The 15,207-nt window shown below is 40.6% G+C and overlaps 1 protein-coding gene and 1 long non-coding RNA gene across 2 annotated transcripts; one reads left to right on the top strand and one right to left on the bottom strand.

The window, feature by feature from the left end:
* Positions 1-6,376: 6,376 nt before the first annotated feature.
* LOC137965369 (two-component response regulator-like PRR1) lies at positions 6,377-7,728 on the top strand. Its single transcript, XM_068811670.1, has 3 exons — positions 6,377-6,742; positions 7,015-7,188; positions 7,300-7,728. The coding sequence occupies exons 1-3, from the start codon at positions 6,377-6,379 to the stop codon at positions 7,480-7,482; spliced, it is 723 nt and encodes a 240-aa protein (XP_068667771.1). The 3' UTR covers positions 7,483-7,728.
* Positions 7,729-9,487: 1,759 nt separating this feature from the next.
* LOC137965496 (uncharacterized) lies at positions 9,488-14,044 on the bottom strand. The gene is made up of 3 exons (XR_011116082.1): positions 13,990-14,044; positions 13,042-13,116; positions 9,488-9,684 (listed from the first exon to the last, which is right to left on the bottom strand). It is a non-coding gene; the product is annotated as an uncharacterized lncRNA (long non-coding RNA).
* Between the last annotated feature and the right edge of the window lie 1,163 nt (positions 14,045-15,207).

The raw sequence follows: 15,207 nt of genomic DNA, 5'->3' as shown, positions 1-15,207 counted from the left end.
TATTTTTGCGCTTCTTGTAAAAAAAACAAGATTGGGGAGAGGAAATTTTGACTTCTCCACCTCCTTTGCAATGGCTTGCATGAACACAACCACTTCAGTGAGACACTCCCATCAAAGCCAATAACCACTAGAGAGGACAAAAGGAAGAAAAAACTGAAGCCAAAAGGGTAAGCACCTTGGGTCTTGTCAAATCAGCTTGACATCGATACAAACATCAATCAAACCAGTGTCACAACAATCAGTTATCACTAATCCTCAGCCCCAATAACTAAACCCATTTTGTCCCTTGAAACACCATTATTCTTTCCTCTTCTCCACTACCTCTTGGCATGAGATCCTCCGGATCCGTAAAAACAGAGGAAGAAGTCGTCTGTAACAATGGCTTCAGAGATGATCCGAGAGACAAGTTAAAATCAATCGTAACTACTTGTATGAAATCAATGGAAGAATAAAAAAAAAAACCAGAATAACTCGTTTGGCGATGATTGCTGAAGAAAAATTTATGCGTTCTGCGACGATGCAGGAGAAAATTTCCGTTCTTTCTCCCTACGTCATGCTTCCTCGCCAGAATCGCTCGTCGCCATTTCCAACGTCATCTTCTCTACCTGTCGGATGTCTGCTCCAATGTCCTCCGCTAGCTGCCCCCAAGCGGCGCTTTTGTCGACGTGAAAACTAGTGAACTTTCCCTCGCTATGAAAATCTTCAACATCTACATATGAGAAGCCCAAAGGAGCTTCTTCGCTTCGCTCACCGAAATCTTAAGAACACATCCTTCTCTGGAATCCCATCCGGTACCGAAGGAGCCAGTCCTTCCAACCGAAGACGCTCGCCATTGGTCACTTTCAGCCTCTCCATCAGCTACTCGCCAACTGGCAGCCCCAGCCGCTCCGCTGGCATTGCTAACTAGAATAGTTCTCGACTCTGTGGCAGCAGCCACCGCAAGAAGCCTCTCTCCTCCGAACCCTCCAGGGAGAGCATCTTCCAAAAAGAATTCATCGTCAACGTAGTCGAACGGTGAACATGCGCAAGGTTCAGAAACCTCCACTAACCGACTACACCTTTCTCCATCAATGAGTCTCACCTGCTAACCACTCCCGGATCTTTTTACCAAGCGCAGTGGGCGGAGATGTTGAACAGGTCTCTCGTCCCGCGCGGCTCAAAGGCAGCGTCGCGAGGACAATGAGGGTTCGAAATTAAACCCTTCCAAAGTTAGGGAGTGGGATTTAATTTTGCAGACCAACGACTCAGATCGGATCGGATCCAGACCGGACCAAATTCAGACCTGATTCAGACCGGATCAGACTCGACCTGGACCGGATTCGGACTAGACTTGGACCAAATTCGGACCAGATTCAAACCGGACTCGACTCGGACCTATCCCTGGCTATCAAGATGTATATTTCAAGCAAAGACAAACTAGGGTATTTGAAAGGCGAGCTCCTTTGATTTCCTCTACTCGTGGTCGACTTGACCACGAGAATGATTGAAGCTTTGAGCAAACCTTCAACCCCGACTCAGACCACCGACATTACTATTACGTATGTTAATGGCAATGACACTTACCAGGTATATGATCTCTGACGACATGTGACACCAGTGACTATCTTGAAAAATTCTACAATAATCTCGAGAGTCTCTGGCGTGAAATAGACTTCAGTTGACCGAACCCGATGGAACGCTCAAAAAGAGTAGATATATGGCGTAGACTATATCTAACCATGAAGAAAAACCTTTGAAGCCAAAATAATTCAATTACTATTTGTTAAATCTGAAGACCAGTTGGCAGACATACTTACAATAGCAGTATGCAGTAAGAACTTCTACAACTCAATTGGCAAGTTGAACATAAAAAATTTATACACACCAACTTGAGAGGGACTATTGGCGTGAAATCCTTGAGAGGAGGATTTCTTCCAGATCCGTAAAAACAGAGGAAGAGTCCTTCGTGGCTTCGGAGATTATCCGAGAAACCAAAATAAATCAGTTCTAATCTCTTTGTGTATGAATATAATGTACTTAGCACGAAATAATGGAAAAATAAAAAACGAAAGATTTACGAAAAGTCGACACCTCGTTTGCAATGGCCTGCGAGAACAACAGTGACCATCAAAGCCAATAACCACTAGAGAAGACAGAACTGATGCAAAAAGTGTAAGCACCTTGAGTCTTGTCAAATCAGCTTGACGTCGATACAAACATCAATCAAACCAGTGTCACAACAATCAGTTATCACTAATCCTCAGCCCTAATAATTAAACCCATTTTGTCCCTCAAAACGCCATTATTCTTTCCTCTTCTACCCAGCTACCACCACCTCAAGCACATCCCAAAGAGGACGAGTCCCTCCAATTCCACCAACTATCTTACTATGGGAACTACAGAACCTTTCTTGGGAGTCCTTTCAGTCCCACTCAATGGTGAAGATAATAATGAAAACCCACTTCTCACAAATCTCACTTCAGAGTGCCAGTTTTACTTCCAGTCACAATTGAAGCACGCTGAACAGAAAGAGATCGGAAGCAAGTGAAAATGATCCATTGAGTAGGCAGAAGGAAGAACAGATTCAAAGCATCGGGAATCCTTGCTTTCCTTTTACCATCTCAAAACTTCTTCAGTTGACATGGAAGCTAGCCCCATGATTGTTTTCCCACTACTTCACATAGTGGTGAAACTATTTTGAGTGTTGACCCCAAATGATCAAAAGCAAGCGTTTTGATGAGTTTACTGGGCCACAGCCATATCTCAATCACCTTATCTCTCCCACAAGTTGGCCTCTTCAGAAAAAAAGCCAGAACCTGTTTCTCATTCTTTTTACTCCATCTTTCATATCAGGCTTTGCTCCTTCAGCGTCAAGGATTTCCCATGTAATGTTGAACTTCCCACTGAGCTTGACTGTTGAACTATTTGTCTCCTTAAATCTTTTATTTTAAACATGAAAAGCGAAAAAATTAAAATATTTAACGTTTCGAGAATAGAAAATAAACAAATAGCTTCCAAAAGTCGATTCGATTGTCGTAACCTTGAACACTTTTTGCAAGACAATTAAACTAAACTAATCAGCTTATATCATAGTTTGTGGTGTGATGGAGTTTAACATTAGAAATGTCATGTCTCCTCACTTTATTGATCATTCGACTTTGCTACTTAGTGGGTGGGCGGTGGGATCAGGATGAAACGATCAACACCCAGCAATTATCCTTCTTGACCTCAAGTTAGGTTCTGTGATGATTTCTCGTGAAAAAACATCAATGAGGTCTGATATCAACGCCAATCTGCAGGTTTATGGCCAATCGGAAGGTCCATACTGTGGGCCATCAGATGATTCTAAGCTGATTTTTCTTCTGCATGGTCTATGATTGTGAATGTTTTCACATGATACGGTTTTGAAAATTGAAGTGATAAAAAGGATTCAGGAGGACCCATCAGGAAGATGCTTGAAAGGAGAGTCAGAACGTGCAACGCCCACATCTTTCTGCTTGTTTACACACATTGAGGAAATATCCTATCATCATGAAAGACGCGACCTAACTTGGACAAGAAGGTTGCTGTGTCAAAATTAGTCTCCATTTTGTGGGGTTCCTCTTCCAGAGAGAGAGAAGGAGAGAGAGAAAGAGAGAGTTCTGGGTATTTGATATTGAACCTGAAATTGATCTGATATATTAAGAGCTTTCCACGGATTTTTGCGTGGATTCAGATATAGTAAGAGCTTTGGAAGCTGTGAAGTTCCAACTCGACTTGTCTCCACCATGCAAATCAATGGAAAACAGCCACGAAGTTTCTCCCTGAAGTCATGTAGCCGCTATGCTGCTCTTTTTTTAATCCAGGCAGCAGTGGGAAATCATGAAAGAAGATTAGTTATGACTTTATAAGGGACAAGTACACGAAGCTCTTCCTCATAAACACTAAAATAACAAACAACTGCAATAGCTTGCTGTCTGTAATGAAATTTTTCCATAAAACCTTCTCTAATTATCTCCTACTAATATGAATGATTGGGAAGATTGGTTTTCACATGGCTATGTGTTAAACTAAATGAAATGGAAAAGCATATGCCCAAATGCTTCTCCCTCCCTCTCTCTCTCTCTCTCTCTCTCTCTCTCTCTCTCCATCTTTCATCAATGGTTGGTGACTTTTTTTCTGTAGTCAAGTGCAAGTTGTATTTGAAGTGATATCTGGTTGAGCGTTTTAAAGCCCAGGGCCAGAACAATGAAGAATTTTATTCCATTCTGTCATTAAGTACAGTACTTACATGGGAAACTCACCAAAGATGCTCTCAGCCCAAATGCTAATCTAAGGCCTATATTAAATGGAAACATACAGGTTTAATCTGCCTCTTTGATTTAAACCTAGCTTGGCTAGTGTCTCAATCACTTTTCCATGTGGTGCATCAATCCAAACATGGCATCACTGAAGGGAAATCAATTGCTAACCTGACTTTTGTATACAGTGACCACCAATATCAAGCAAAGGGGAAAAGATAGGGCTAGCTGTGGCTGACCCTTTGCCTTACCCAATTGCCTAAGGTAGGCTAACAGTCTTCCATATTCAAATAAAGGGGTAGGTTAAATAGGTAGATATCCTACTTTACATCTCTTAATCTCTTGTGAAGGCTTGAATCTTCAAACCCCTTTCACATCTGCCTAACTCCATTGATCTTTAATGCCAAACTTTTGTCCCCTTAAAAGTATCTGTCCAAATAAGAGACCTGTGTATAAAATAAAAGAACTGGGGTTTGTTGAAACAACAAAGAATTGAAAAGAATCGAACGAGACTGGTTCGAAAAATTAATCTGTAAAAGAAAAGATATGCACTCTATCCCCTAAACTCATGAAATGACCAGGTTTTCATACCCTGTTGCTTGTTTGTATTTTCTTACATATTTGATACTGTTTCTGTACAGAAATTTTTTACTTAAAGAATACATGGTTCAAATTTATACAGCCTGAGCTTGCAAACAATCTCACTGCAACATCATAGAAAACATATATATGCACCCCAAGGCATACAAATAAATCATGTAAAGAACCCTAATGAGCACAAGAGAAGTGCATGCTCCAATGGGATCTTATCCGAAAACTGAAGGGATTATGTTTATCACCTATCACTCGTCAAATCCTGTCCGGCCTAACTCGGTTGCCCTGGATGTCTCCATCTCCTCTCAAAAGGCACAAAGCCGCCCCCACCCCAGCCCCAGCCCTAAGTCCAAAAGAGCTGCTTGACTTCCTCCTGTTGACTTGCTCTTCAAAAATCCTGTTTCTTCTCAAAAGAAACTGTGAAATTCACCATCTTCTTCTGTGAGTGAAAGCAAACCGAGTCCTGCTTCGGTCTTTATCAAGTCCACTGGTCTCCCATTCGCTGCAGTAGAGTCTACGCAGCAAAAAAAAAGCTCACGAGTTAGTGAGTTAGTGAAGACTGACTTGCCCATCAAATGGTGCAAGAGACACGTCGGAGGCTCTGGAGCAGACGCTAACTGAAAGGCTGCTTAGTGCAATGAGAGCACAAAAGAGATGAGATAAATAGTGGAGAGACACCGGAAAATAGACATTAGTGGGAAACTACAGTTTGTCTAATTACCATTTCTAAGTCTATCATCCACTCTGGGTATGAACCATTTTGGAGACTCTAATGAGATCCCCACCACCTTCCTTCTCAATCCAAAACTCCTTCATCTTTTGTTATCGCGCAATCGTTTTCTCTTGTGGAATACATAATCGATAATCCTGATTATTAGATATTGAACTGAACCACATCTTTGTATTGATCATCAGATATCTTATCTCTTAAACCGAACGGAAGATAATCTCTTATCAGTGATCTCCCGACTCCATGTTTCTCTACATCGACTTACATTTGTTGCGAACGGAAGGGTCCGAAAGTGAGAATGGGTGACTACTGCAAAACCATGGAACTAGGACTTAAGTGATAAGCTTAATTTTTTATCAGTTTTAATATAATATAACCTTAGTTTATGGTTAATTTCTAGTTTGAAGTTCCAATTGAATCTAATTATTTTGGCAATAAAATGAAAAAATTAAAAGATGAATACACGTCAGCTGTGGGCCATAATGGGTCCCAGTGTTGGCTCTCATTCATGATGAGTACACGCTGTTCCCACTAAGACTCGCACTTTGAATTTTGAAGTACCTAGGGTCACTTACATAGCCCCCCCTACACCTAGCCCTAAGCCATAGTGGGTCCCACCCCGCGATCTTCACACATCGTCGACTCAAGTGACTTGGCCCCCCTACTATTCTCCCTCACGTAGTCCACTCTTCTAGTCAACGCTTTGATGACGTCATTACCTACATGGCAGGCCTCCACGCGCGAGTATAAAACCGTGGCACACACTCCGCTCCTCCCACGTCCACTCGCGCCAATGTACGAGTACGACAGCATTGACCACCTCTTCCCCCCGCCCACCACCCACCACCTCCCCCGCCACTTGGAATATCCCCAGCCCTTGCCGGAATATTCCTTACCATCTCCGATTTCTGTGCCCATCAATGGGTTCAGCTCCGTCAGGGAGGCCGTGGCAGCCTTGAAATCTGATTCGGGTAGTACCCCTCCGGCCTTTTGTCCTGCCGCTGCTTCTTCTTCTTCTCTTCCGACGTATCTACAACGCCCGTCGCCTCTTCAATTTCAGAGGAGTCTCAGCAGCCAGAAGTTCCCCTTTCCACGCGGTGAGTTTACGGATCCACGGGGTTGTGCGATTCGGAAGGCGTTCAGCACTGGCGACATTCAGGCAAGGATGAAAGCTTAAATCATGACAGACTCTAGCTAATCCTTTTTCTGTGTTCTCAATGCTCCACTATGGAACTTTTAACCAAGGGTGGTCAAAACTTAGCTTGAGCATGAAAATGTCGAATGCAATGCGCTAGACATGCTCTGTTTCGTACATTCTTTACTTGCTGGTTTTTTGCGTAAAATTTGCAGCAATTCCTTGAAATGAATGAAGGGATATCATTTTGGGAAAAGATAGTGAAACGATCATTCTTGTTTTTGCTTATGAAACAGAGAATTAGTTACTCGCAACACACCCATCGAGCAGAGTCTCCCCTTGGCCACGAGCACTGTGGACTACTCGACCACGGAACGAAAGTCGGTCGGTACAGCGCGGAAGAGCGGAAAGAGAGGATCGAGAGGTACCGAAGCAAGAGAAACCAGAGGAATTTCAATAAAAAGATCAAAGTAAGATATATCCTGACACTGGTTCTCTTTCGTCTCTTTCTCTTGTTCTTAGTTTCTTTCGAGCTTTCAGAAACTGAGAGATAAATTTCATCCATGTTCTGTGATGATCAGTACGCATGTAGGAAGACGCTGGCAGACAGTCGGCCCCGAGTGAGAGGTCGATTTGCGAGGAACGACGAAACAGGAGACAGCTCCGGGAGCCAGTGGGTGCCAACCGGACTGGAAGATGACGAAGATGACGAGGAAGGATGGATGAATTTCCTGAATTCCTTCTCGATGAGTTTGATTCCTTGAGAAACTGGGAAGAAGAAGAAAAGCAAGAAAGATTGACAATCCTAATAATATTACAATGGATTACGTCTGTTATTCAGTTTTCATTTCAGAGTTGCCAAATCAAATGGCCAAGTTAATTTTTGTTTACCATGTAAATAGAAGGTGATGATGATAAGCTGCTGGTGTGGCGAGTTTTTGTTTCAACTCACTATCTTGGCCCTGGCTCTGTACTACCTGAGTTAGTTAAGTCCGTGTTGACTCATCCCGAGTTGGGGGAATAATTTTTCATTAGTACAATGTATAAGTGCTACTTAGCAAAGTTCATAACAAGTGAGGATTTTCTGACCTCCATTTAAAAGTAATCTTATATGGACGACTTTGATTCTCTCCAATGCCATGCAATTCAAGCAATAACTCAAACTCACTTAACATTTTTTCCAAACTCAGACTGAGTCGATTGTAACCCATCATTTTCCAAAGGAACTCAAGAGGAAGCTAATGCTTGAGATAATAATAACTCTTTAAATATCTGAACAATATTATAATTTTGGACACATAAAAAGTACCTAGATTATTTATATATATTAATTCTCTTTTTAGGCTCACTAGAATTCTTATTGGTTGGAACTTCCGGTTATCTTGGCACACGACGGCTGGCCATCGCACATGCGCATGGATGAAAGAGGAAAAGAGCGGTGGCACATGGCGGTCGGTCGCCTCCGGAGGGCTGGGTGTGCTCCAATATAATTGGATCCAAGGGTTGCTACATTATATTCAAAGTAGCTATAAAATGTTTTATTTGTAAATTGTTGTGAGCAATGTGGTGTTGGATGACTTGTTAGGGCAAGGGGCATATTTTGTGCCATACTACATTGGGGTTGTGGGTGTGAGCCTGTCCATAACATTGGTCTTGTTGTAGATCCTCTTTTTGTCAAAATATGGTCAAATTGTGTGGAATAGAACATTGGTCTTGACCATCAACCTCAAAGTAAGATGCTTAATAGAAAGACATTTAAAAAGCTAAGAATAATACTGAGATTTTCAACACTCACCTTTCTATCAGTTTTTTCAATTAATGGAGTCAAGGACCACAAACTCGACTCGGCCTCGATTGAATCTGGGTTAGGTCAAATTTAGGTCGACCCACGAGTTCTACTGGTGTTCCTTTCCAACAAGATTATTTCAAAGGAAATAAAAAAACTCAAACAATCTCCCAAGGATGCTTCCAAAGTACAACAAAAGTGGCTTTGAACAAAACACCCAAAAAATTCTTTTACCGGTCAAAAGCAAAACAAATATAGAAAAGCTGTAAGCTGTCCACTAATGGTTGTCTACCTCTGATTTTGCCCTTTGAGGCATAAAGATGAGATTTTCTAAGCTTTGATTTCAAGACACTTATCTCCGACTACACTTAAACTAAACCAAACATAGACTTGTAAAGATAGTGGAGAGGAGATGCTGCTTATTTTTAGAACTCAGTGATTGAGGCCCTGGAACTTTAGCTAAAGGCTATGGGAGAGCTAGGCAGGCCTAGAATCTCCCCAAAGGTGTTGGCCATGTGATGGGCACAGAAAATCTTTCATGGTAGGCCCCCTCATGCTGTGGTCACTTAGTAACAAAGTCCACTGTGGAGAACAGGAGTGGACATCTTATTGTCATACAAAATATTAACATACAAAATTAGTAATAAAACTCAAAAACTGAAAATTTTAAAGAAAAAGATGAATAGAATGTACCAAGTTTAATGAATCTTTGTGATGACAAACTGTGATTTATGGCTGCTGGGTAATATCATCTATGGCCTCTCAGATAAGAAATGAGAGCAGGATATGACTTGAAAGATAAAAGGAAATAAGAAACTGATGAGATAAAGTTGTGACGATTATATGAAACAGTTAAGAAAACAAACATAATTATGTTTATTATATGCAATTACTTGAATGAAATTTTCATTCTATATCAAGAAAACTAGTGAACATTCATGTTGATGATGGCACTTAGAGACCCATTCATCAACACAAGTAAACCCAGGAAGATACCACTCAAGCATAAATCATCTAACCACAAGAATAAAGGATTTGCCATACTGGATGCTGACTAACACATAGTCTCCTCAGCACCTTCTTAAAAAATTCAGCAGGTTTCAGCAAACCTTTGAAAGGTAGTGGGTTCCTTTGTATTACTTGGCACGCAGACTCAATTTTCGCTTCGATCTGTTCTTCCCTGTATAAAACTAACTGTACATTAATACTATGAATGTAAAAACTAGGAACTTGAAAGATAAAATCATGTTTAGATCCTGCTAAACCTGGAGAGAGACTTGAACAATACTAGTTCTAGTTCATGTATAGGGTTAGGCAACTTTAGAAACAGTTTTTTTAATGACAATCCAGTAAATCCAGTTCAACACTGATTGTGAACTGATGACATCTAAACATTTCAGATAGCATGGGGTATAAATCATTCAGGTAATTATTATCTAGATCAACTAGGATTCATGTAACGCAAGGAACCCAAGTAAAGAGTCAGGAAGCCAAATTAATTAATACTTAGAAATGAAACAAAATTCAGACACGTGGTTGAAGATAAGTAAGATGAACTCTTTTAAGGAATAATCCCTCACATGTCAAAGTCGATAAAAATTCTCGGATTCAAGGTCTCTTAACTTTAGCTAGTGATTTTGGGAAGGGCCTAGACCCAACTTATCCAAAATTTGCATAATATCAGAGCAAGGTATCTATTCTATTGCACTTAGTCTGTGCCCCATTTAGTTTGCACCTTATTTTTGTTGTCCACAACTCAAGCCTGTTGTCCATTTGTTCAAGCCTAATCATGAATCAGAGTATTAGTCAGAATAATTCCTGTATTTATTACGAAAAATCTCTTAACTTCAATTAGTTACTTTAAGATTGACCTGGACCCAATTTTAACATTAACAATACAAGTGATTTAATTCTGATCAATTATCCAATTTTCCAGTTCAAAAGACAAGAACTTCTTCCGAGCAATAAAAAAGGATATTTACATGTGATCATGCAATCAACCATTAATATTTCAAATTAAAAAATTCAGGTCACTGGATCTTGATCAGATGACAGCAGCTGAATCTAGAGATGGAAATTGCCCAAACCCGACCCAATTATAGGTGATCACTGGATCTCAATTTTTCTCTCGAAGGTCAGAGTGAGGAGCGAACAGGGGAACACAGTAACCTTGTTATGAATAGCAAATACTAAGTTTCAAAGAAAACCTAGACAAAATCTTATGCCTGCTGGATAGATGTGGTACCTGACTTAGCTCTGAGCTCCATGGGCATATTACTTGCACCGGCCATTTCGTCCTGTTCCTGCCTCTGCATTTGAACTAAATCCTCTTCGACTGTCACATCAGGTGTAACACGACTATCTTGCTTCCGTTCATCCGTTTTCATAAAATTTTCTTTTAGACGAAACTCATCAGGAGATACAACAGTGGTATCCTTCTCCACAAATGCCCCAACAGTGTCCAGTCCAGTGGAGAAAGTGTTATCGTATATAAGGGACAAGATTGTAAATATCTATTTTTCTAAGGGTGTTAGTGTAATTTCTGTTTTAAATCTCTATACCTATGTATCGAACTAAAAATCGGGGAGCACCTTCAATTCTTCGTTTTTGGAAAATAAACATGGATTTCGGAAACTTTGTCATGGTATCAGAGCTGTAAGTTTATGTCGTTCATGAGGAGGAAGATGCACAAAACAAACACAACCAAATGTCCGAAAACCCTGTTTTCCATGAACGCACCAAGCATATTGAGGTTGATTGTCATTCTATCCGCGATAGCTTGGATAGTCGGGTGATTTCTCTTCCTCACATTTCTTCGGATCTCCAAGTGGCCGATGTATTCACTAAAGCAATGACTTGGCAGCGGCATCAATTTTTGGTTGGCAAATTGTTGTTGGTTGATTTCCCAGCATCAATTTGAGGGGGGATGTTATCGTATATAAGGGACAAGATTGTAAATATCTATTTTTCTAAGGGTATTAGTGTAATTTCTGTTTTAAATCTCTGTACCTATGTATCGAATAGAAAATCGGGGAGCACCTTCGATTCTTCGTTTTCGGAAAATAAACATGGATTTCGGAAACTTTGTCAGAAAGTAGGCCTGGCAGCAGCAGCACTAATTTGATCTATGGATGCAGCAGCATTTACAAACATAACCCCATCAACCAAGTCAGAAGAGCTCGGTGCTTCCTCAAGGGGACGAGCAAATACAAGTTCCTTTGTTGAAAACTTGTATGATGATGTAACATCTGATGACTGAAAGAATATATTAGACCGGTTAACACTTCTAGGCACTTTCCTGGCATCAGAAAAAGACATTGCAATATCATCCAAGGACAAGTCGACTTCATCACTAGAGATTGGATCCCAGCTTTTTGACAACAGTGGTTCACCATCTAATAGTCTCTCAACTTTGATAGACTCCTTGGAGTACTGTTCTTTTTGCAGAAAACTGACTAGGAGAGATCTGCTTGAGACATAAAACTAAACAAAATCACGAGACTCACACAGAAAGTTTTTTTGCAACGATACCTTACTAGAAAACTTAGTAGTTGTTTTCCACAATTTTTTAACAGATATTTAATGTAGTTTGCACAGACGATTAGGACAATTTTCTGATGGCATCCCTAAACTTATATATCAAATTACATTATGTAACATTTCTTTTTCCTTTAAAGTTTTTGAGAAAGAGGAATTTATTAAGAAAGCTCCCAAAGGAGAGAGAACACAAAAGAATTTTTCAAAGGTCACCTAGGGTTAAAACAGAAAATGCTCATACAAGAAGGATGTGATAGACTTATATTATACAACAAAGGACAGAGAGGAAAGACCTCAAACCTTAGGATATAAGAGAAGAATAGCAAATCAAAGCAACATTTTAACATTAAGGTCAAGCACTACAAGAAACAGGATACTTTCATCAATTTCTTCCCACACCCCACATATACTAAACAAAAACAACTACTAATAACTTCTTCTGCGTAAAAGTTAAAAGTTAAAAAGAATTTTTTTTCAAAATTTCCAGCTTCCTTTTAGGCAAGGTTAGGTCTCAACAATCACATGGGAGATTCTTGAGGTCAGCAAGATGCTAGCTTATATTACATGTATGTTATAAGAGTGGAACTTGAATGCATATTGGTGCATGAGTTAAACATTGCCATTGTCAGCATCAAATAAGCACTATCACAAGTGACTAAGTTATGCAAATGGAATAAGATTAAGGGTATTTTCATTTCTATCCCAAGTCGTCATGTACTAACTATTGACTTAAACATGAACACTTCAAGTTCAATATCAATGATGCAGAGAAGCAAGATGGTGTCAACTTCAGGTTTCAATTCATTATCCATCAAGTTGATCCACATCACGGCTACAGTATTCATTTGTATATGGTACAGGATATGCCAATATTTTTTTAATGATGGTGATAAAGAAGGAATCCATTGAAGAAACTTAGGGGGAAGCAAAGACTACGAGGGATGGGCAGGAATAATACCAAACAAGATGCAAATAAAATTCAAAGAGGAAGAGAAGATACCATAGAAAGCTGCTGCCTGGGGACTCCTTCCTTAAGTAAAGAGTTGGCCATGCCATTAGATCCACTAGGAGTATGCTGCCAAGTGACATTCGAGTATTTACAAAGGTCTTCAATTTCATAAAATACATAAGAAAGATTTATGGTCTTCTACTTCATCAAAATACATAAGGAAGAGACAGGGAGGATCTTTCTCCCTGCTTGACAACTAATGACAACTGCAGAGTCCCCTTTTATGACTATAGGGGCTGAGAATATTCCAGTATATAACCTAAGGCCCTAGAGTAGGGCTGTCATCTCTGCCATGGTTGCTTACCATGACAAAAAGGGAGCAGAATAGGCAAATATGATGCCAATATGATGTGGTCGCAACTAACTATTTTAATGATCTAACAGGCTAACTTAAAACATATACCTCCTATAAAGCATGACCTGAACCTACATGCTAATGATTATATGTATACCTCTGCATATAAGTACTGTTATTGCGGCGCAATTTTTAGCAAATAAAAGAATGGTTGAAAATATAATTATTTTTAATAATATGAAACTCTCTTTTTTACTTTAATTATTTGGTACAGTGAGATGAGTCAAAAGCAAGAGCGAGAGGGAGACCAAGATAGAGAGCGAGAGGGTGATCAAAAGCGAGAAAGGGATCATGAGAAAGGAAGAAGGTTTGAGCAAGAACAGTGAGGAGCTAAGGAAAGCCAATCAGGGAAGAAACGCCGTAGAGTGTAAAAAATGGTGGCAAGAATTGAGAGATGAAAATAAGGTGAGGAAACATCAAAGAATGTGAGAAACCCCAGGAGCAGATAGCCTCTACGTGACGTTGATGCACGGCAACAGCAACTGGAGGCAAATGCAGGCAGACCGGACTCAATTTCTGCAACTGGAGTAGAAGGATGGAACACAGTGATGAGCAGGATAATGAAGCAGCAATTGGCAACCTACCCGTACAAGCAAACACCAGGCAGTTCTCCCCACCAACAGTCTTGAGATACGATAACACCACTATCAAAATGGAAAGACGCAGCTTAGAGGAGAAACTGCAATTAAAGTCATCAGCAGAACTGGATCCGAGGCCTGCAATGTCATTAGCAGTTTTTCCTTTCCCAGAAAACAACTTCCCTATCAGCCACAACATTTGGACCAAGGACATGCAGATATGTCTCATGGCCTTCCACAGGAACAACAATCTGGAATGAAAGCTGGTCCAATATAAAGAACACCAAGAAATGGCCCAGCTCGATTGTCCTGCATATCACGAAGAAGATTTCAACTAGAACCAATTCTTCACTGCTTGCCAATACTTCCTTCCACCAGAAAACCTACCCCAGCAGCCTGTCTTGGAATCCAACCCCCAACACACACACACACACACCTACCCCAACTCAGACATACCCCCCTTCCAGCCAAACCACCCTCAAGCTTGCACACCATAAACACAACTGATAACAACCATACCAACCATTCACAACCTGAAAAGACCCTAGTAGAGGCAGCAAACATCTCCAAACTTGCATCCTGATTACTACAAACTGGAAGCCCACCAATCCCGACAGTCTAGCTGAAAGATTATTTGAGTTGTAGGAGCACAGTTACACTCCAAGAGTTTCATTCCTTTCTTGAAACGAATGGTTAGTAAAATTCTTGAATCAAACCAGCTCTAAGCAAGTCCTCTCCACAGCCAAAATCTCCCATGGTGACCCGATCATAGCAAACAAGGAGTGGATACCTACTGAGCCAACAGGCCATCACAACAAACGGTGTCGAATTCATGGCATCTACCCAAAACTCTGGTGTGTGGAAAAACTCCGGTCCATTGCTCATTGTTTTGTCCGAGTGACGGAGATCAACCATGGAACCAAGCAAATGCACAGGCTGGATTACACCAAAATCCAAATAGCCCCAACATCTGCATCTCTCCATGCAATGCAACTCAATCTGGCAGTCAATACTGACCACTCCATCATAAGAATCATGGTAAGAGAAGGAGAAGCAAAGAACAACAACTAAAGGAAAAAATGCAAGGGGACAAACTTAAGGTAGAAGACAACGAGCGAGGACTGAGTCAACTGAGCGCAAAATCAACCAACCTGAACTGGATAAAAATAACCTCACTGGACTGAACCTGAGCAAGCTGGGGGCGACCAGGAATCAAGGCAAAAA

This window comes from Aristolochia californica, unplaced genomic scaffold, assembly GCF_029961685.1.
Source record: "Aristolochia californica isolate CCGP_79_NKW_82.1479 unplaced genomic scaffold, dmAriCali1.0.hap1 SCAF_5, whole genome shotgun sequence".
NCBI lineage: Eukaryota > Viridiplantae > Streptophyta > Magnoliopsida > Piperales > Aristolochiaceae > Aristolochia > Aristolochia californica.
The sequence above is the reverse complement of the archived record's forward strand: the minus strand, read 5'-3'. Positions and strand labels throughout refer to the sequence as shown.